Genomic DNA, 19,913 nt, shown 5'->3' with positions numbered 1-19,913 from the left:
TTTTTTATCTTAATTTTTTTGAGCCGCATGTCTCTGCTAGGATACGCCAGTGACTCTGATGACGAGCCCAGCTCGCAATTGAGGCTTGCTCCCGCGCCTGTTGTAGAGACCCTAAAAAAGCCGGACACCCAAAAACCAAACGGAAAACGGACAGTCACAGGCTTTGTTGAGACAGCAGTGATAGACAGCTTACAGTTCCAGAGAAATAAAAGAGTATACGAACAGGGCCCACAAGAGCCAGAAAAAGAGCGATCCAAGTTGCGCAAGCAGCGTGCAAAGGAATTAAAAAGTCGCCGCAAGAAAAAAGGTGATCCAGGCGAGCTGGACGGCGAAAACGCGTACAGAGGACCGTGGGCCGGCTATAGCGAGAGCGAGGACGAGGGCGAACTAGAGCAAGTAGAAGTCGACGCAGCATCAGAAGCGGCCTCTGGGAGCGAGTCGGAGGAAGAACCGACTGCTGAAGAGACGACTACGTTCTACGGTGGCTCGCGATACGACTATCTGGGGAGAACATATATGCACATTCCCAACGACGTGGAAACCAACTTACATAAGGAGCCAGGCAGTCAGCGCTGCTACGTGCCGAAAAAGAAGATCCACACGTTTGCCGGACACGCACGAGGTGTACAATGTCTGCAGTTCTTTCCTAATAGTGGCCATTTACTACTTACCTGTGGAAATGATTCGTCAATCAAATTATGGGACGTATATCATAAACGGAAACTGCTTAGAGGATTCTATGGACACATGAAGCCTGTGAAATGCGTGACGTTCAATTCCTCGGGATCTCACTTTTTGAGCTGCTCGTACGACCAAACGGTCAAACTTTGGAACACAGATACCGGCGAGTGCAATTTTAGGAAAAAACTGGATGGCATCCCCAACGTTGTCAAATTTATTCCCGACAACGACAATGAGTTTCTGGTCGGCATGGCAAACAAAAGAATCGACCATTACGATCTGACAACTGGCGACGTGATCCAGTCGTACGAGCACCACACAGACGCGGTCAACAGTCTTGAGTTCATCAACGATGGGGAAAACTTTGTGTCCTCGTCGAGCGACAAGTCGCTGCGGATCTGGGAGGTCAAGGTCAACATGCCCGTGAAACTCATAGCAGACCCCAGACAGTTCTCCATGCCGTTCTTGAAAGTTCACCCCAAAGGTTTTGCGTTTGTCGCACAATCTTCCGACAACACCATTCAAACATTCACGGCCAGCGCCGAAGACAAGTTCAAGCGCAACAGAGACAAAACGTTCACTGGCCACAACTCCGCCAATTACTCCATTGGATTACAGTTCACGCCGGACGGGAGAACGCTAATGAGCGGCGACTCGCACGGGTTTGCATTTTTCTGGGACTGGAGGTCCACCGAGCTGATCTCCAAGCTCAAGGTCAGCTCCAAGCCGATAACCTGCATCGATTCACATCCCCAAGAAAGCAGCATGGTGGCTCTCGCAGGAGCCGACGGGAAGGTTTGTTTGTACGATTGATGTGTATAATTTTCATGCATAGAACGAAACAGACTTGTTCTTTCTCGACTGCACTTCGCTGATACCTTCCACGAAATCCTCGTGCTTGATGACAGACTGTCCGTTTCTCAGTGCAATCATTCCTGCCTCCACAGTCACGGCCTTCAGCTGTGCACCGTTGAACTCGTCTGTAGACCTGGCAAGTTCTTGCCAATTGACGTTATCGTCACAGGTCATTTTTCTTGCGTGAATTTGAAGAATTTGGGCTCTGGCCTCCTCAGAAGGTAGCGGGAACTCAATCTTACGGTCCAGTCTACCCGATCTCAACAGGGCAGGATCCAAAGTATCCACTCTGTTGGTGGCAGCCAACACCTTAACTCTGTCGTCGGAGTCAAAACCGTCCAGCTGGTTAAGCAGCTCCAACATGGTTCTTTGCACTTCTCTATCACCCGACTTGTCAGAGTCGAATCTCTTAGTTCCAATGGCGTCCAGCTCATCGATGAAAATAATAGTTGGAGATTTCTCTTTGGCCAGCTCGAAAGCGTCCCGCACCAGCTTGGCTCCGTCACCAATAAACATCTGAACCAGCTGGGGAGCGGCCAGTTTCAAGAAGGTAGCATTCGACTGTGCAGCACATGCTCTGGCAAGCAACGTTTTGCCCGTACCTGGAGGCCCATACATCAGGGCGCCCTTTGGAGGCTTGATTCCCAGGTTTTTGAACTTCTCGGCCTGTTGCATTGGCAAAACAACGGCCTCAACCAGCTCCTCGACCTGCTTATCCAGTCCACCAATGTCTGCGTAGGTTTCAGTAGGTTTTTCGTCCACCTCCATGGCCTTCACTCTGGAGTCGTATTCTGCAGGCAGTTGATCCAAGATCAGATACGAGTCCTTGTTCACACCGACCAGATCACCAGGTTTCAATTTCTCAGGCTCCACCAACCCGATCAGCGGCAAGAAAACGGTTTGCCTCGTGGACGTCTTGATAACGGCGGATTTACCCACTCTGGCAGCGTCCAGATCGACATTGGCACCTTCCTCGTTGGCCTCCGCTTCAGCCTCCATGTCCAGGAGCTCGACCACGTTGCCGACCAAGTACGGGAGCTGCCTGTTGTTTTTAATTTTCAGCTTGTTGTCTTCGATCTTTTGAAGCATGGCGATTTTCTCGTGTTGGAGACGGAGCAGCTCCGATCTGAACAAACGGATCTCGTTCTCCATCATTTTCGTCCTATTGATAATATCGCCCGTCGACAGGTTCAAGATCTCTTGGTCGATCTCCAATTGCGGTTCGTTTTCCAGCTCCTCCAATGTCGACATGTTGGTAAATATTGTAAAAATATTATTTTCTTCGCCACCCATATATGGCCTCGCGTCGATCGACGCAATCAGATGGCAACGAGCACCTACAACCTCACAAGTCGCAAAGTACCACCAGCTTCTACTAGCCACTACAGCTGTATCTTGTGATCGCGTGAATGTGTGTATTCAGGACATTTCCTACATACTCTGACCTGTAATAGCAAACCTCTATTTTTTCAACTCAGCACTGCTCGTTAGTAATTGTCATCCAGCTTTCACTTACCTCAACCTCTTGGTAAAATCATCCTCATTGTCGTCGTCGTCCCAGCTCTCGTCCCACAAATGGTCTTGCTGGGTCGCTCCAAGCGACTTTTCGTCCGTCCAGTCTGGCTGTTAGTCAAATACAACACCGTTGCCCATACTTACCGTCTTCTGGGAAATCTTCAAATTCATCATCCTCCTCCAAAGTCTTGACAGACTTGGATGGCTCCTTGACGGTTTCTGCTTCAGACATGTCCGATATATTAGTTGTCGTTTTCACCAAACAAATAAAGTTTGAGATTATATAATTATTTTATATTATTTTTTGCCCCTCCATTTATGACCTCTCCTTATGTCTGAGCCCAATGTACGTGCATCTTTTGCGGATAATCGCCGTCCGCTCTCCAAAACAAAGGGACAGCTTTTGAACATGCCGCCGATGATCACATCCACGCTGTATACCGCATTTCCTGCTATCTACTTACTAGATAAAGTGCTTGCCTTCTTGACCTGGACAAACGATGATCCTTATACCAATTTCATTGTCATTGCGATATACATCATGGTGGTCAAATATTGGACGGTAGTAGCGTGTACCGTACTGCCCGCACTCATAGCTTTGGGCACGTGTGCCTCGTTGTGGTTCCTGAAGACCACCATTGACGACTTGCGATCGGAGACGGCTGCGCCCACCATTGAAGAAATTATCGACACGCTGATCAATATGCAGGCGCGCTTTAGCTACTTTGTGGAGCCGTTCAGCTGTTTTGGGTCCTTATCCGGCTCGGACTATTTCAACCTAGGATTCAGCCTTATAGCTATCACACCTTGTTACATCTGGCTAATGACGCGGATATTCACAGTCAGATCATTTTTGCTTGTCTTTGGCGTTGCGTGGTTGTCGTTCCACTCGTCATGGTCGGTTGCGACCCGACATCTGCTGTGGAGAAGCATTGTCATACGCAAAATACTCACATTTGCTACAGGTCTCAAATTCTCACTAGTCGATAAAGACATCGAATTGACAGTGCTGAACGATTTCCAGATCTCGAACGTCGGAACAGGCAAGACTGTGGAGTTCCGTATCCTCCAGAATCAGCGAAGATGGCTCGGAGTTGGGTGGTCCAACACCTTGCTTCCCTTTGAACGCGGACCTTTCACCACCGAGGATTTAGAGAAGTCGTGGGACTCTCTTGAAAGCTTCCAATTTCCAGATATCACACAGGCAACCTGCCGGTGGAGATGGCTCGACGCGAACTGGAAAACAGACGACACATTTGCTCCAGGCGAGGGGTGGATCTATTGCAACAACAGCTGGGAAGAGCCATCCAATTCAGACTCGCTCACAAGATTCACACGCACTAAACGCTGGAAAAGGCGTGCGCTGGTCATTGTCGAGGACGACAGAGGCACTTAGACAGACGGTTGGCGTTGCTGCTGCTACGCGGCAGTGTACGGGTGTGGTGTAGAGATGTATTCTGGTTCCGATCGTTCCTCACCCAATTTCTACAAAAAATTTTCGACAAAAAGTTGTCGTGTATAGAGGAGGCTGGGGAACCCATTCATTGAGCAACAAAACAGGGAAAGTTAGTTGAGATTCGGTATATATAGCGCGCTTAGCACACTAATCGCACCGACAGCTAATCGTGATCACCAAAAAACGACTTTTTCCCTTGCTTTTTCCGTGTTTTTGGAGTGCCTAATTTCCCCCAGTGGCGCAAAGGACAACGATAAAATTGGGTGGCGCACACCTAAACATACAGAACAGAATGGCGCCGGACGTTGTGGAGACGAAAGCGGCGGAGTCCAGTGCTTCCTTTTCCATGGACCGGATCCGGCTCGAGGCTATTGAGAGCCGACGTCAGGAATGCACCAAAGCAATCAATGACAGGAAAAGGAAATTGGCCGAACTCTACTGCGTCTCACGACTGCCGCTTCTGCCTATATCCAATGACCAGGTCTTACAGATCGAGGACAAGCTGATGGCTTTTTTAGAAAAAAACGATCTGGAAAACGGACATGAGTTCAATATCGCCATATTATCTCATGAGAATCAGCAGAGACGACTCTCGCCGCCCCAGAATCAAATTTCATCAGAGACATCAGAGATCATGGAGCCTGCTACAAAGCGGCAGAAAGTGGACGCTCAGGCTAGCCAGCCGGAGGCGGCGGTTTCGGCAGAAGCGCAAAAGAAGATGCAGGGAACGGCAATGGTCGCTAGAAAACCACAGCCAGACCCGTCTCTTCAGGAAGGCTCGCTTTCGTCTTTGATCCACTCCTACGAACAGGTCCAACCGCCTAGACGCAGTGACGAGAAGTCCAAACGCGATCTGGATTACAAGCATCTCGACTTGGATCAGCTGATGATCATGTTAATGCCAGAACTCAAGCCCCACAAAGTACCAGAGGCACGCTCTTTGACGGAATTGTATTACCACCAGCAGACGTTACAACTACCCAAGCTGTTACTCAGGGCTCATAAATCCCTTACCACCGACTCTTATGAGACTGCACTGGTAGAGGGGAAGATATCTGTGTTGTATTCTCGAATGGAGGAATTGAAACGCAAGCACAGTTGGTCGCTGAGACAGCCGAAGAAGTTTATAGATCCTTTTCTGGCTACGGGAAAGAAAACGCATTGGGATCATCTGTTATCTGAGATGAAGTGGCTGGCTACTGACTTCAAGCAGGAGAGAAGGTTTAAAATGGCTCAATGCCATTACATTGCTTGTGCAGTCAAGGAGTACTGGAAATACGGAAAGGTGTGTTGTGTGCGAAGAAAACAAGCTCGACTTTTAAGCGATAAAGAAATCGAAGAACGGACAGTGCCAAAAGAAAAGGACCCGCCAAACAGTTCTGAGACTGCTGAAGTCCCAGATACTGAAAAGCCAGCGGGATCTCCTCAAGATTCAGAGAGCAAAGTGGATGATGGAGCGAGCGCGCAACTGGAGTCGATCACTGTGAAACCAGAGTCGGAAGAGATTGCAAAGACAGAGGCCTCCGAGGATAATGCAGAAACGACCAAGGACCCTATTTCCCACGCTAGCATTGAGCCTGGTAAGAACACAGAAGCTTCATCAGAAGAGCAGCCTTCAATTGACCCGTCTCTTCTGCTCACCTTCAATGATACCAACTACTCTAGTGAGGAATATGATCAAGTGAAAAGACATAGGGATGACATTCAACCATTCAAGATGTATGCAGATTTAGACCAGTTTAACAAAACAGAGACGACTGTCATTAACAGTTTGTCTACTTACGCTCCATTCAAAGAAACCGAGAAGGATCATCTTATTGAAAGGTACGAATACGGTCACATTTCGTCGATGCTGCCTCCTGCTGATGAAGAGCCTGATTGGGAAAAAATAGTGCTCAAGAAGAAGAAGGAGACAGAGAAACACAGTGTTCCTTACCAGAAGGGTCTGTTCTCTCCAGCGTACAGGCGTTTCAACATTCTAAAGCCTCCTTCTCCTCCTTCCATCAAAAATTTGGAACTTCGCATCCCAACTATTTGGCTTCCACAGGACGACAAGTATCTCATAAGGTATGTGACAGATTTTTCATTCAATTGGAACATTATCTCTGCTCATTTGTCCGCGAAACCCACAAGGAGTTATACGTCGAACATCGAGCGGCGTACACCATGGCAGTGTTTCGAGAGATACATCCAATTGAACGACAAATTCCAATTTTCCGATATGAGGGGCCTGTATCCAATGGCTGCCAAAGAATGGCTGGAGGCAGCACACAAGGTCCAGATTTCCACGAAAAGACGGATCTCGCCTCTTGGAGTTGGTATTGAGTCTATTCAAAGGGGACATAGGCGGCTCAGATGGGGTTCTATGTTCGATGCCATGCGGAAGCTGATGAAGAAGCGTGAAAACGTTCAAAAACCTCCTCAGCAGCAAAGAAAGAATAACGTTGAGGAGAAGAGAACCGATACGCCAACCCCCGAACAGCTGTCGAAGCTCAAGTTCGAACGTGATCGGGCAATACAAGAAGCTTATGCACAGGGCAGTGGCAATGGAAATTTCACCAGACTGCGCGTTCCGCCGAACGCTCGTCAACTGGCTGCAGGAGCGGGTAAGTCCCCGTTCTCTACCGACGGCCAAGCCAACGCCGGACCATCGGCTGTTGCGCAGGCGGCAATGAACGGTAGACGGCAGCTATCCAACAAAATGGCTCCTCAGGCAAGTGTTTCTCCCGAAGCACAGCAGGCTCAAATGCGTGCCAACAGTCCACAAATATACCAGCAGCAGGCGAATCAGGGTGGCATGCCATTGCCGACGGGTCCTGGTGCAGCGCCTCTGCCTGAGCAGGTTCAGCAGCTGATGATTCAACGTCAACGGCAGATGATGCAACAGCAACAGAACAACAACTCCAGACAACCAAGCAGACCTCCTTCTTCGTCCATGAGCTCGCCTGTGTCGACGCCAACTCCTCAGCAGGTTTTGCAGACGGCAGGAAATTCGGGATCTTCTCCTCAAGCATTTTCGCAGGTGCAGTTGCAGCCGGGCCAGTCTCCGGAGCAGTTGCCGCAAATGAACATCGCACCGCCACAGGGGTTTTCTGTGCAGCCTATGGGCAGCAACGCCTCGTCCCCACAGGACATGCATGCCAACGCGCAGCTATCCCAGCAGCCGCGTCCTGTGTCGCGAGTGAACTTCACCACGTCGCAAGTGTCTGCCATCATAAACCAGATCCAGACACAGAACCCAAACCTGCCCAAAGAACAGGTCACTCGTTTGGCGGTCGCTTACCTAGCCAACTACCAGCAGAATCAGAACAGAGCCGCAGATCAGACAGCACAGCAGCCCGGCAAGCAGCCCCTGGCTCCTTCCAATGGAGGTGCAATTGCTGGACAATTGAACACTCCGACAAAGCAAGGCCAGCCGTCTCAGGGGACGCCTCCAGCGCAAGCTGGCCAGCCATTGACTCCGCAGCAGCTTGCCATGTTTGCCAACAACCCCAATCTGACCCCACAGCAGCGCAAGCAAATTCAGGTTTTGCGGCAGCACCAGTTGCAACAGCAACAGAGAAGACAGCAGCACGTGCAGCCGCCTGGAGATCCTCAGACTCCTGTGCCGGCAACTCCGCAGCCCGCGCAGTCTGCCCCGTCGAATGCGAAGAAAATGAACTCGTCGGCGATTACAACACGGTTTTCGCCCCAACCGGGAACCAACGTAGTCCCGGTTGTGAACCAGCAGTCGCCGTCAGTGCCGTCATCGGCAAATAACAGTTTTGTGTCTTCACCGACAATGAAAAACATGAGATGAAGCGCTTTGTATATTAGTGAGTATAGCATGATGCAACTACAACGTTTGACGTCTAATTCTATTCTTACAGTCTGTGAAGAAACTATCTGGTTTAGAACGAAATTGTTGCAACGCCGCTTGTTTCCTTGGCGGTGCCGTTCTCCTCGTAGTCGCACTTGAACTTGATTTTGCTGGAGCTGAAAGGCTCACCGTTTTTGTGCTTGATGGTGACCTTTTGGGTCACCGGACCGGATCCGGGGCCAATGGCAGATCCGGACGGAGGCAGCATGGTCAATTCAAAACTTTTTGTCACCGCAATGGAGAATTGTATTTTCGAGAGCGTGGATAGCGGAGAGGTGTTGCTAAACTTGAAGGTCAGCGACAGAGGCTGTTTCTGGTCAATGACGTAGTCAATCTTTAGGCTGCCGTCTGTCACCATTGTGGTAGCAGTATTGGTTTGGCTGGCAATAGAGGCGAAATCAAACTGGAATGGGTCTAATGCAGCTGGCTGCGAGGACTGCTGAGATTGTCCCGTGTTCTGCACGGGAGAAGAAAACCCTGACAAAATGTCCACGGAGGGAGACTGTTCTCTGGTGTTGGTGTCGAGTAAATTAATGGCACCAAACCCACCCAAACTTCCGACGCTCTCGTTGCCCGTGCTTGTTCCCTTCTTAGGCTCAAACGAGAGTCCTCCTAGGTCCCCAAGAAGGTCTGCAATGGCGTCGTTTGATGTTGGAGCTGGGGCAGAGGTGCTGGACGGAGCAGGCGAAGGCTCGTCGTCGAAATCGATAAGGTTGAACCCTGCCCCCGAAACCTTGACTTTTGAAGCGTTGGCCACGTCTCCTTCTTTCAGAAGGTCGGCTTTTTGGAGAATTGAGTTGATCTTGTCGTTCAGAGAGAGCAAGCGTCCGACCTGCTCCTGGTCGTCCGACTCTTCCTGGACCAAAACTTGCAGCTTTGGCTGGGCCACTTTCAGAGCACTGATCAGCTCGGAAATGGTCTCGTCGGAGGAGTCGAACGTTCCTGCGTTTGTGGCATTGTTCAGCATCTCGTCCAAAATCTCGGCTTTCCTGCTGACCTTCTCCACGTCCTCGTTGACTCGTTGTCTGGTCTCGTCCAGCGTCTCGTCGTGCTTGAAGCCAGACATGATCTTCATGAGCTCGTTGGCCTCCTTCAAATCTTGTGGTCTGCCCCGTCTGATGAGCTCCTGCAACTTGGCACTCTGTGCAATTCTCTCTTCTCTCTGGATCTCCTCTATCGACTTGAGATTGTCACTTGGGTTGAGAACCGCTGCGTCCTCCTTTTTGACAGCAGGAAACTCGTATCCCTTGCTTCTGAGAAGCCTGTGCATGTCTCTAATGTATCCTAGGTCTTCTTTGTAGCGGGAGGTCTTACAGATAGTCTGGACCCACTCGGCAATAGTGCCCAGAATCAGCCTTTGGGTCCGGGTGTATACAGGCGGAGGTCTTTCCGGAAACCTCTTCACCAGTTCATTCAGAAACTCCTTTCTTGAGATTTGCAGATGAACCGGATACCCGCAATTTTTGACCAAATAGTCAAGTAGCTATATCACGTTAGCACTATTGGATGCATCAAAATTAACTTACCGAAAGAGCCAGTTCGGAAACTTGCGGGTCTCTGCTGTTGATCAATTTCACAATTGCCACTGTTGCTTCGCGCGGGCTGCGGTGTTAGTCGACCCTGTCGTCATACTTACAGATTTCCCTGTTTCTCGTTTATCAGGTCGCAAATCTCCAGGTTCAGTGCAGCATTCGGCTCGTCCAGCGACGGGCGACACGCGCGGTCTGCAATGTTAGTGGGCATCAAACTTTTTGTACTTACGAATTCTCCTGAGCAGCTTGCCGCTAGCTCCTTGCAGGGACGACAATGAGGACATCTAATAGGGACACCAAAGAATGGAGAAAAGATAATGTGTGGCAAAAAAAAATCCGTCGCGTCGAATTTTCTAAACTACACACCTTGTGTTTCCTCCAGTAAAAATATCTTGTCTCCCTGAACAATTTTAGGGCATTTGGCGCTACAGGACCCTGAGGGACGGATTCTTGCTATGTATTGCCGTCTTGAAGGCCGTGAATTGCGGAATGCACCAGTCATAAATATCTCCGTTGTCTCCGTTCCCTATTCCACGCCTATAGACCGAAGACCGAACAACAGGCTACAAGCGTTGACACTTGCTACCGTCGGTTGAGTACCCTATGCAGATCGCTAAAAAGTATATTTAATATATTTTTCATTGTCTCCTTTATTTGCCCAATTCTCCTTTTTTTGACAATGTCCCAATTGATCAGTCAGCTGCTCCAAAAAAAGCAGACTATTAGCAATCGCAGCTACGAGCTGGCAATCCAGCTTCTGGACCGCAAGGTGTTCCTCAAACCTGACACGATGGTGCCCATCCGAGGATGTCTTGTCTTGAGGATCAAGAAAAAGCAAATCAATATCCCCTCGCTCACAGTCCAGCTGATCGGGAAAACGCAGCTCGACAAATCAACAGAAATCCAGGTCAACCCCAAACGACAATGGCGCTGCAATTGGATGGAGCAAGGCACGTACTACTTCCCGTTTGAGTTCTTGCTGGATGGTAACACTCCCCAATCTTTCTCGCACCACATGGCCAATGTTAGCTATTTTTTGCAAACCGAAATTACCAATCCTGGATCCACGTTCAAGGTGCAGAAATGCAAGACATTGCTTACCGTAGTGAAGTGCCACTTTTATCCCGAAGTTGAAGACTCAATTGCACTTGGTAACTGGAGAAACCTGCTTATCTACAGAATGTCCGTGAATAACAAGACAATCTATTTGGGAGACTTCATTCGCATCAATCTGAAACTCATCCCCTTGCATGACGACCGCTACAGGATCCATCGCGTCAAGATCACTCTTGTTCAACACACACGAAGGGGACTTAAAGTGCACAAAGATAAGGTTCCCTTGTACAACCGGGAGCCGCCGGGCAACGACCTCGAATTGGAGCTTCCGATCGAAACGGGCTACATCAAGTTCAAGAAAAAGAACATCCTGCTCTATCCCTCAACAACACTCTCCAACACCAACGGAGTCCTTGAGATATCGCACAACGTGGAAATAAGCTTGCTGGTGGAGGAACTCAGCTATTTGCAGAACCCTCCACTATCTTCAATCTGCTCTGAGTCCACCAAGCCTGGCCAGAACATCGATGACGATTGGGCAATGTCGAATGCTTCGATGATCGACGAAAGTGCTACATTGCGAAACAAGAGGATTCAGCTCACCATGTCAACGAAATTGCAAGTCCTGCGGCATGAAAGCCATTTGGGAGTCGAGCCTCCCCCAAGTTACAACCATACGCTCAAATTTCCACCAGATTATTCCATGGGAAGCTATTGATATTACTAGTTTATGTGCTCATCCATGAGTCCAAGAACAGCGTGTCTCCCTTGCTTTCCTCCGCATCGCCCAGAGGATTCATGACTCTATAAGTGTCACTGATCGAGAAAATCTGGTTGTGTTGAGGAGCAAACACGTCGACACCTCTGTAACGTCCACCTCCAGCTTCCAAAACGCTTTGCCATGTTGCTTTGTACAGATTGTCCACTTGCACTAATTTTTCCTCGTACTCCAGCACAGAGCACAATGACCTTATATCCGAGAGGCTGAGTTCCACCGATGTGACGCCACTCGATCCAATAAAACGGCTTATCTCTTCAAGCGAAGGTAGATTATGGTTGTTCGAAACAGGATACGAATACTGTTCGACATCCATCCCTCCTTTCTTAAAGCATTTAGGGTACGATTTCGATGCCACGAATCGCCAAATGACAATCAGCAGTGAGTCGATAAAATCTGAGTCGAGCTCGCTATCAGTAAACCAGGGGCCTCCAGTCACCTCAATGGAAGGAGTCAAATGGTATAGCATGTATATCTTTCGTTGCGGGTATTTGACCGATTTCACGGATTTAATGTACGACTGGCTTTCCAGAGACTTAAGGCACCTCTGAACCACATGCTGATGGAGATTAGTTTTCGCCTTGATCGTTTTCGTCCATATGCCTTCCCGTCCAGCTGCCTCGATGTAGGAGTACACCATTGCTTCGTCGCTGGACATGTTGTTGATTTTCACAGCTTCGGCCTCCGTTATTGGCTGAAACAGCACTTTACGGTCTTTGCTCTCCAGCAATCGCACTATTCCTCTATTAAGCAGCTCTTGCACGCATTTCATCAGTTCCTGATTCGAGTCCATTTTGCTGATCTCCAGCAGCTCCTCCTGGGTGTAGGAAGACTGGCCCCTTGCCAGCATATCGCGGTGGAGTTTCGTGCACGTCTCTGCAAAGCTCCCGTTTGTGTCTGGAACACGGGACTCTTCTGTTTTGATGCTCATTTCTGATAGTCAAGAATGCTCAATTTTTTTTTTTGATTTTTTTTATATGTATGCACGATGAGACGAATATCATTTCCTAGCGATCATGAGAACGAGGCACCGTCAACGCCGGCACGGCCAATTTTCAAAAGCAGGAAGCGCAAGGTTGGCGAAGGGCGGCAGAAATCTGTGGTCGAGCGCGGGTCGCCGCCACAGCCGGAGGAAGACGCTGATCTGGACATCAAGGTGATGCGCAAAAGCAGGATAAAAATGGGGGTGACGAATGAGGCTCACGCGCCGAGCACGGAGCGCAAAAGTGCACTGGAAATGCTGAGCCGGTATAACGATCATGCGGAGGAGATATCCGGGACTGCGGTGGTGGAGGCACCGACACAGATCCCTGACGAATTACAGATAAAAGAGCTCAAGGAGCGTCGATACAGAGCCCAGCTTGGCCAATTGGAGAGCGCAAAACAGCAGGAGCTCGACGAGGATTATGACTCAGAGCACGAGTTCAAAACGAGACATACCGTCGACGACGACATGGATTTCGACATCGATCTGGACGAGCGGCTCGGCGACGGCCGTTTTGCTGTGGGAGCCGGCGAGCAGCGTGTGCAGAGGCTGCTGCGGCAGGAAGAAATCGAAGAAGCGCTCTACCAGGCGCAGCTTTCAGAGGATGAGCAAGAGATAAACTACGAGGCCGAGGTGAGCAGGCTGAAAGAGCACATTAGCAACTTGCAGGCGGCAGAGAACAATGCAGCGGAAAAGCAAGCCGCTCTCCAACAAAGAATCGCTGACTTGGGTGTGCAACGGCGCGAGATCGAAGAACAATTGAACAGTTTATGCTAGTGCCATGACAATAAAAGGTCGATCGACCCTGTTACCGAATCTGGCAATTCGTCCCAAGTGCGCTTAATGTTGTTCGGTGATCCAAGAAAAACCTGAAAATTTTGCGTGGTGACTCAAGTTATAAATACTCCACAATCGTCTGCAGTCCAGGATGTCTATGACAAGGGTAATTAAAAGGTCTTTTTCGGGCATGTCCAAAGGTATCAAGCATCTGGTGTCGATTTCCGACCTCACCACTCCCGAGTTCACCTCTCTCGTTAGCCGTGCGGCACACCACAAGAGTATATTCAAATCTGGCCTGCCAGTGAGCCCTGACATTAGCGATGCCCTGAAGGGCAAGCTGGTGGCAATGCTGTTCTCCAAGAGATCCACCAGAACCAGAATTTCAACCGAAGGTGCTGCGGTGTATTTCGGCGGACACCCAATGTTTTTGGGCAAGGACGACATCCAACTCGGTGTGAACGAGTCTTTCTACGACACCACCCGTATCGTGTCCTCAATGACCTCCTGCATCTTTGCCAGAGTGAATTCGCACTCCGAGATCCAGCAACTGTGTGAGCATTCCAGCGTGCCGATCATCAACTCGTTGTGCGACACCTACCATCCGCTGCAGGCCATTTGCGATATATTGACAATCAAGGAAGCCTTTGGCGAGACGAAAGGTCTGAAGCTTGCGTGGGTCGGCGACGCCAACAACGTCATCAACGACCTGGCTGTTGCTGCGCTGAGATCTGGAATTAACGTTTCGGTTGCCGTTCCGCGCGGAATCGAGATGAACCCGACCATCGTCGACGTCGCCAAGACGGTCGCACAGGAGACAGGGGCCTCTTTCGAGGTGACAAATGATCCGAAGCACGCCTGCACCGACGCCAACGTCATCGTGACAGACACTTCTGTGTCTATGGGCGAGGAGGCGCAAAAACAGAAGAAATTACAGCAGTTCTCCGGATTCCAGGTGAACTCGGAGCTGACGAAGCTGGCTGCTCCTAACTGGAAGTTCATGCACTGTCTTCCTCGTCACCAGGAGGAGGTCACCGACGAGGTCTTTTACAGTGACAACTCGATTGTTTTCGAGGAGGGAGAAAACAGATTGTACGCTGCGATGGCTGCGATCGAGGCATTTGTTATCAGAAAGGAGCTGGCATGAAAAAATAAATCGAATAAATAATAATTCCTGTAATTGATTTATTTTCTTGTTTACATGGCACCCGACGTTTCGGTACTTTCCAAAGTAAACGATTTGCTGCGCGATGAGGACGACCTCGAGCGCATCGAGTCGCTGCGCAATGACCTGAAGAAAGAAAAAGCGTCGGTCGGGTCGCAATTGAAGATCGAGTGCGACAAGAGAATCGCCATCATCACCGCTGTCCTAGAGAACCTACAGGCGTCCAGCAAAGACTTGAAAAGTTTGAAAGACAATCTCAGCAAGGTTGAGAGCCTCCGACAGCAATCTGTTTCGAATATCAACAAATACGAGCTCTTCGACAAGTCGTCGGTGGTGTACTCGAATTTTGAGAAAGTTGTGGCCACATACAACAACTTCGTCCAGTTAGAGGACCGTCTTGCCTACGTGGACCAGCTGCTTGACAAGGAACTTCCGGAAAATGATTATTTCCCGGAAGACTCTCCAGCAGAGAACCTTCTGCTCATCCACTACGAGCTCAACAGACTACGCGACTTCAAGGACGAGCTCATGCACCTGTCGGAAACGAGTCGCGCGGGTCTGCGGTCGATTGTGGTGCAGTCGTTTATGCGTCTGAATGGCGTCGTTGCTCGCTTTGAGCACCTGCTGCGGCTCATCGTCGACAACTTTGTGAGCATCATTGGGTGTTCCAACTTTGGACTCATAGTGAAACTGGTGAAAATCCTCGAGTACGAGGAAAGAGAGGACCTCAGACTTGCGCTGATGAACCATCTCATCAGCCAGTCGAAAAGCAAAGACGAAATGGCTGTCAGCAGGCTGGCCACCTACGTCAAACGCACTGCTCCGCGCAACTACAAGAAACTGGTGTACGGGTTTTTCCGCGAGTCGATCGAGACGAGTTTCGAGGCCATTGTGCAAGGCTCGGACCCGAACGAGGTGCTCTCGATTATCGAGGAGAACTACTACGAGATCCTCGTGGCGTACAAGGTTGGGTCGGAGCGTGGGTTCCCGGCGAGCTGGAAGTTTTTTAACAAGATTCTGGAATGGTACCAGAACAGTCTGCGTGCTGTTGTGAAGCGCATTGTGGCGGACCCAACGCTGCCCTCGTCGTATATTGTCCGTGTGCTCACCTTTGACTACGACAATGCGCAGGCTATTAAGGAAAAGTTTGGCTTTACGAAGAAACAGGTCGAGCCGTACATGTTGCTCAGCGCCGACGAGCGCAAGCGGCTGCTCAACGAGTGTCTGGAGTTCAATGTTAAGAAAACCCGCGAATGGGCCGAGAACGCGTTTGGTCCAGCGTTGAAGCTCTTCAGTACCATGGAGAAGGAGCCGTCGGACTCGTCTTCTGAGAAGCTTGGAATCGAGATGGCGCAAATTCTGATCGAGATCCTGCGCTCCAACTTGAACACGTTGCTTGACGCCGGAGACAGCCCGATCCTGATAGAGTACCTGCAATTTTTCTGCGCGCAGTTTCTGCGACAGTTCTACGACAGATGGATCCAGGCGCTGGAGAACGGTGCGCAGCAGTGGAACGCCGCTGCAGAGGCCCCGGACAACGAGAACGTCGGCTGGCTACCGCGGTACGTCACGATTCTCGCAAACGACTGTGTTCGGCTGGTCAACGGGCTTGAAAGCCAGTTTAAAGAGGTGGAGCAGATGGTGCACTCGAAATTCCATCCCCAGCTCCAGAGCATTCTTTCGCAGGGCACACAGCATGTTTTGAACCTCGGCACAGAGTGTTTGGTCAAACTCAACGGGTTCATTGTGGTGGAGTACGACCCGTACCTGAGCGAGGTATTCACCAAAAGGTGGTACAAGAGCGACGATATGGTGACGACGTCGCTACAGATTGTGCACTCTTATATGGTTCCGCTGAAAGAATATCTGGACGCAGAATTGTTTGAGTCCCTGTTTGAGCTCGTCTACGACACGTACCTGTTGCACTATCTACAGGCACTTAACGCCAGAAACAAGATCGACACCAAGAAGTTCGAGTCGGTCATGGAGCGCGACGGACACCTCATCAACACGCAGTTCTCCAACTACGTCGAAAACACACAGATCATCGAGGACCACGTCTACATCTTCGATATCCTCATTTACCTCGCCACGTTCGAGAACGAGCAGCAGTACGTTGACGCGTGGCCAGGGTATTTGGAGGTGTTCAACGATCTGCCGGTCGACTTTTTGAAAGCGGTGCTGGAATGCAAACGGCTCAAAGACAGCAAGATCAAATTCATCGTCGGGGAATGCATGCACATCTCGAAGCTCTACAAGCCCGAGAACTTCACGCCAACGTTCATGTCCAACTTCAAAGCAAAATAGTCATAACTCTTATCTATTCTCGCCGTAGAAAAACTATGGTAACCACTAGCCATCCGTTGTCCAGCTCTTTTTTCAGTGTAGCCGTGCCGTCCGTGGAACCGTTCCACGCGGCACCGAAAAATGACTGGATGCCGCAGTCGGCCTCCTTGGAATCAACCAGGTGCGCGTTCACAACATACTTGTACTTGGAAGATGTTTGCGTCAGCTTGGCCAGCACGTTTTCGATGTATTCGGAAACGTCGCCCTTGAAAAGCGCGTCCAGCTGCTCCGAAAGCTCTGCCTTGGTCACCGGCTGAAGTTAGAGCCAATTGCCCCGCAAACTTACCAGTTTGTCGCCGTTGAGTAAATCAACCTCCAACGCAGACATGCCATCTCTGCACCGTAGAAAATCAAGTAAAGTATTTGCTGATTCGTGCTTACGTCAGCACGTCAGTTGGCATATCTAGGGCACGTGTGATAACAATAAATTTACTGCTGCTCCGACTGAATTCTTCTCCATGTCTTCGGCACCGCTTTTACAAGCTAGTAAGTACAAAGGATCGCGGATAGCCGCGTTGCGGCCGTGCTAACACATAGCTCCCGGCAAGCGAATCGCTCTGCCCACCAGGGTCGAGCCTAAGGTGTTCTTTGCCAACGAGAGAACATTCCTCTCGTGGCTGAACTTCACCGTGGTTCTTGGATCGCTGGCTATTGGTCTTCTCAACTTTGGTGACAAAGTGGGGAGAATCTCGGCCTCGCTGTTCACGCTGATCGCCATGGGCACCATGATCTACGCACTTGTCACTTACCATTGGAGAGCCGCTGCCATCAGAAGACGCGGGTCTGGACCTTACGACGATCGGTTCGGCCCTACAATGCTCTGTTTCTTCCTGCTGATTGCTGTGATTGTGAACTTTGCGCTGAGAATAAGGGCCTAGGGTAGCAGCAAGTAGCAGCTATCGTGCGCAACAGTAACGAAATAGATTAATAGCAAAAGTACGTTTGATGCAGCATACTGATTTTCAGGCAACACCGTTCCACGTAAGACACTCGATTACGATTCCCGGGCACAGGAAGCCCCAGACTCGTTGCTCGTCAACTAATGTTCAAGGCCCCCGGCTTTTACATAGAAAGTGACGTGTGACTGTTTGGCGCCACCTCGCACCGACACCTCGCGCCATCTGATTTTTGTAAAGTTTTTCAGACGAAAAAAATTAGTATCTTGAACAAAATGGTAAGTAGACAGAATGAGCTCGAAACTAACATCGCAGTCTGACGCCATCACCATCAGAACCAGAAAGGTCATCACCAACCCACTGTTGAACAGAAGACAATTTGTCATCGACGTCATCCACCCAAACAGAGCCAACGTGTCCAAGGACGAGTTGAGAGACCAGCTGTCTGCTCTTTACAAAGTTGAGAAGGACTCTGTCTCTGTGTTTGGCTTCAGAACCGCTTTTGGTGGTGGAAAGTCCACCGGATTCGGTCTCGTCTACAACTCTGTTGCCGACGCCAAGAAATTCGAACCAGCTTACAGACTCGTCAGATACGGTCTTGCCCAAAAGGTTGAGAAGGCCTCCAGACAACAAAGAAAACAGAAGAAGAACAGAGGCAAGAAGGTCTTTGGTACTGAGAGAAAGGCCCAGAAGAAGGCCGCCAAGAGAAATGCTGATTAGAGAGATGTAATTTAAAGATTGAGGTTAGCAGAGCGTACTTTGCGTAAATAAGTAGTGTTTAATCCTTTTGATGAAAAGTGTCTACATCCGTCCCTTCTTTTCCTTCAAGGCCTTGACTTGCTCCTCAAGCGTCTTGAGCTCGTTCTGCAGAGTAGCCAGATCGTGGTTCAATCTGTTTTTCTCTGTGTGAATGTTCTGTTTCCACTGCTTGAACCGTTGATCTTCGTTTCTCAGCTGCTCTGCAAAATAGCGCTTGATGCGCTTCTCCTCCTCCAGGAACTTCGGATTGCTTGAGAACCGGTCGAGCTTCTTGTCCAGAGCCGCCGTGCTGTCAGAGTCGCCCTGAGTGCCGTCCTGCATCTTGATGGTGCGGAATGTCTCGTAGTGCAGCTCGTTGGTGGACAGAATCAGGTCCAGCATGTTGGTTCTCAGAATCAGGCTTCTCAGCTTTCTGAAGTCGCAGTGCTGGTCGTTTTCCACGTCCACAAAGCCCCACGGGTACTTTCTGCCCTTCACGTAGGTACCGTCCACCTCGAACTCCTCCTCAGACCCGATCACCGCAAACGGCATAGACTCGATCAGCTGCTTGGCGTGTTCCGACGCAGCTTGGTCGTCCAGCTCGATTGGCGGCGAGTAGATCCGGATGTCCTGGACCTCGATGATCTCTCTTATTCTCTTCTTGAACTCGAGCATCTCGTTAGGGGTCAGTGTGTCCGCCTTGGCGATCACAGGGATCAGGTTCGCACGCGTGCCCAGCTTCTTCATCACCTCGATGTCCAGGGGTTTGAGCGTGTGGCCGGTGGGGCGAATAAAGTAGAGCACGGCATGGACACGTAGGTCTTTTCTGTTGGCACGCAGAGGCTGGGTTTCCTGCTTCAAATAAGAGTGGTGTTGGTCATCGATGAAGTCAATGATCGGCTGCCAGGCGTTCTTGTTGTTGACGTTGTCTCCAAACCCTGGCGTGTCCACAACGTTGAGGTTCAGCTTGAAGTTCTTCTCTTCCAGCTCGGCCCGAACGATGTCGATCTCCACGGTCTTTCTGATCGGGCTGTTCAGTCTATTGCGCAGTTCGGGGTGTGTCTTGAGAGTCGTCTGGAATAATGTGTTGATGAACGTTGTCTTTCCAAGTCCAGATTCGCCAGCAAGCATAATGGTGAACGTGGCCCCTTTCTTCGACACGATCTTGTACCTATTGGGTTAGTCTTGGGAGGCACTCTTACTTACCGTTGGTTAGGCAAATTCGTGATACCGATCGGCTCAATAGCGGCTTGAGACATGGTTTCCGTTTTGTT

General features: G+C 50.0%; 13 protein-coding genes across 13 annotated transcripts; 8 read left to right on the top strand and 5 right to left on the bottom strand.

Annotated features, from left to right (window-relative positions):
• Positions 1 to 27: 27 nt before the first annotated feature.
• KL928_000135 (uncharacterized protein) lies at positions 28 to 1,494 on the top strand (the record flags this gene model as incomplete). Its single annotated transcript, XM_043201705.1, has 1 exon — positions 28 to 1,494. One exon carries the CDS (start codon positions 28 to 30, stop codon positions 1,492 to 1,494), a length of 1,467 nt encoding a protein of 488 aa, XP_043062030.1.
• A 12-nt stretch (positions 1,495 to 1,506) lies between these two features.
• KL928_000134 (uncharacterized protein) lies at positions 1,507 to 3,283 on the bottom strand (the record flags this gene model as incomplete). Its single annotated transcript, XM_043201694.1, has 2 exons — positions 1,507 to 2,836; positions 3,192 to 3,283. 2 exons carry the CDS (start codon positions 3,281 to 3,283, stop codon positions 1,507 to 1,509), a joined length of 1,422 nt encoding a protein of 473 aa, XP_043062029.1.
• A 99-nt stretch (positions 3,284 to 3,382) lies between these two features.
• On the top strand, positions 3,383 to 4,447 carry KL928_000133 (uncharacterized protein; the record flags this gene model as incomplete). Its single annotated transcript, XM_043201683.1, has 1 exon — positions 3,383 to 4,447. One exon carries the CDS (start codon positions 3,383 to 3,385, stop codon positions 4,445 to 4,447), a length of 1,065 nt encoding a protein of 354 aa, XP_043062028.1.
• A 352-nt stretch (positions 4,448 to 4,799) lies between these two features.
• Positions 4,800 to 8,306, top strand: KL928_000132 (uncharacterized protein; the record flags this gene model as incomplete). The annotated part of the gene is made up of 1 exon (XM_043201672.1): positions 4,800 to 8,306. The coding sequence occupies one exon, from the start codon at positions 4,800 to 4,802 to the stop codon at positions 8,304 to 8,306; it is 3,507 nt and encodes a 1,168-aa protein (XP_043062027.1).
• A 91-nt stretch (positions 8,307 to 8,397) lies between these two features.
• Positions 8,398 to 9,636, bottom strand: KL928_000131 (uncharacterized protein; the record flags this gene model as incomplete). The annotated part of the gene is made up of 1 exon (XM_043201661.1): positions 8,398 to 9,636. One exon carries the CDS (start codon positions 9,634 to 9,636, stop codon positions 8,398 to 8,400), a length of 1,239 nt encoding a protein of 412 aa, XP_043062026.1.
• Positions 9,637 to 10,577: 941 nt separating this feature from the next.
• KL928_000130 (uncharacterized protein) lies at positions 10,578 to 11,672 on the top strand (the record flags this gene model as incomplete). Its single annotated transcript, XM_043201650.1, has 1 exon — positions 10,578 to 11,672. The coding sequence occupies one exon, from the start codon at positions 10,578 to 10,580 to the stop codon at positions 11,670 to 11,672; it is 1,095 nt and encodes a 364-aa protein (XP_043062025.1).
• Positions 11,673 to 11,682: 10 nt separating this feature from the next.
• KL928_000129 (uncharacterized protein) lies at positions 11,683 to 12,663 on the bottom strand (the record flags this gene model as incomplete). The annotated part of the gene is made up of 1 exon (XM_043201638.1): positions 11,683 to 12,663. The coding sequence occupies one exon, from the start codon at positions 12,661 to 12,663 to the stop codon at positions 11,683 to 11,685; it is 981 nt and encodes a 326-aa protein (XP_043062024.1).
• A 57-nt stretch (positions 12,664 to 12,720) lies between these two features.
• Positions 12,721 to 13,494, top strand: KL928_000128 (uncharacterized protein; the record flags this gene model as incomplete). The annotated part of the gene is made up of 1 exon (XM_043201627.1): positions 12,721 to 13,494. The coding sequence occupies one exon, from the start codon at positions 12,721 to 12,723 to the stop codon at positions 13,492 to 13,494; it is 774 nt and encodes a 257-aa protein (XP_043062023.1).
• A 151-nt stretch (positions 13,495 to 13,645) lies between these two features.
• Positions 13,646 to 14,641, top strand: KL928_000127 (uncharacterized protein; the record flags this gene model as incomplete). The annotated part of the gene is made up of 1 exon (XM_043201616.1): positions 13,646 to 14,641. The coding sequence occupies one exon, from the start codon at positions 13,646 to 13,648 to the stop codon at positions 14,639 to 14,641; it is 996 nt and encodes a 331-aa protein (XP_043062022.1).
• A 54-nt stretch (positions 14,642 to 14,695) lies between these two features.
• On the top strand, positions 14,696 to 16,966 carry KL928_000126 (uncharacterized protein; the record flags this gene model as incomplete). The annotated part of the gene is made up of 1 exon (XM_043201605.1): positions 14,696 to 16,966. One exon carries the CDS (start codon positions 14,696 to 14,698, stop codon positions 16,964 to 16,966), a length of 2,271 nt encoding a protein of 756 aa, XP_043062021.1.
• A 13-nt stretch (positions 16,967 to 16,979) lies between these two features.
• KL928_000125 (uncharacterized protein) lies at positions 16,980 to 17,757 on the bottom strand (the record flags this gene model as incomplete). The annotated part of the gene is made up of 2 exons (XM_043201594.1): positions 16,980 to 17,258; positions 17,500 to 17,757. 2 exons carry the CDS (start codon positions 17,755 to 17,757, stop codon positions 16,980 to 16,982), a joined length of 537 nt encoding a protein of 178 aa, XP_043062020.1.
• A 435-nt stretch (positions 17,758 to 18,192) lies between these two features.
• Positions 18,193 to 18,621, top strand: KL928_000124 (uncharacterized protein; the record flags this gene model as incomplete). The annotated part of the gene is made up of 1 exon (XM_043201583.1): positions 18,193 to 18,621. The coding sequence occupies one exon, from the start codon at positions 18,193 to 18,195 to the stop codon at positions 18,619 to 18,621; it is 429 nt and encodes a 142-aa protein (XP_043062019.1).
• An 81-nt stretch (positions 18,622 to 18,702) lies between these two features.
• Positions 18,703 to 19,770, bottom strand: KL928_000123 (uncharacterized protein; the record flags this gene model as incomplete). The annotated part of the gene is made up of 1 exon (XM_043201572.1): positions 18,703 to 19,770. One exon carries the CDS (start codon positions 19,768 to 19,770, stop codon positions 18,703 to 18,705), a length of 1,068 nt encoding a protein of 355 aa, XP_043062018.1.
• Between the last annotated feature and the right edge of the window lie 143 nt (positions 19,771 to 19,913).

This window comes from Ogataea angusta (genome assembly GCF_019207475.1).
Source record: "Ogataea angusta isolate 61-244 chromosome Unknown 61-244_NODE_1_length_1302399_cov_90.877568, whole genome shotgun sequence".
Lineage (NCBI taxonomy): Eukaryota > Fungi > Ascomycota > Pichiomycetes > Pichiales > Pichiaceae > Ogataea > Ogataea angusta.
The sequence above is the reverse complement of the archived record's forward strand: the minus strand, read 5'-3'. Positions and strand labels throughout refer to the sequence as shown.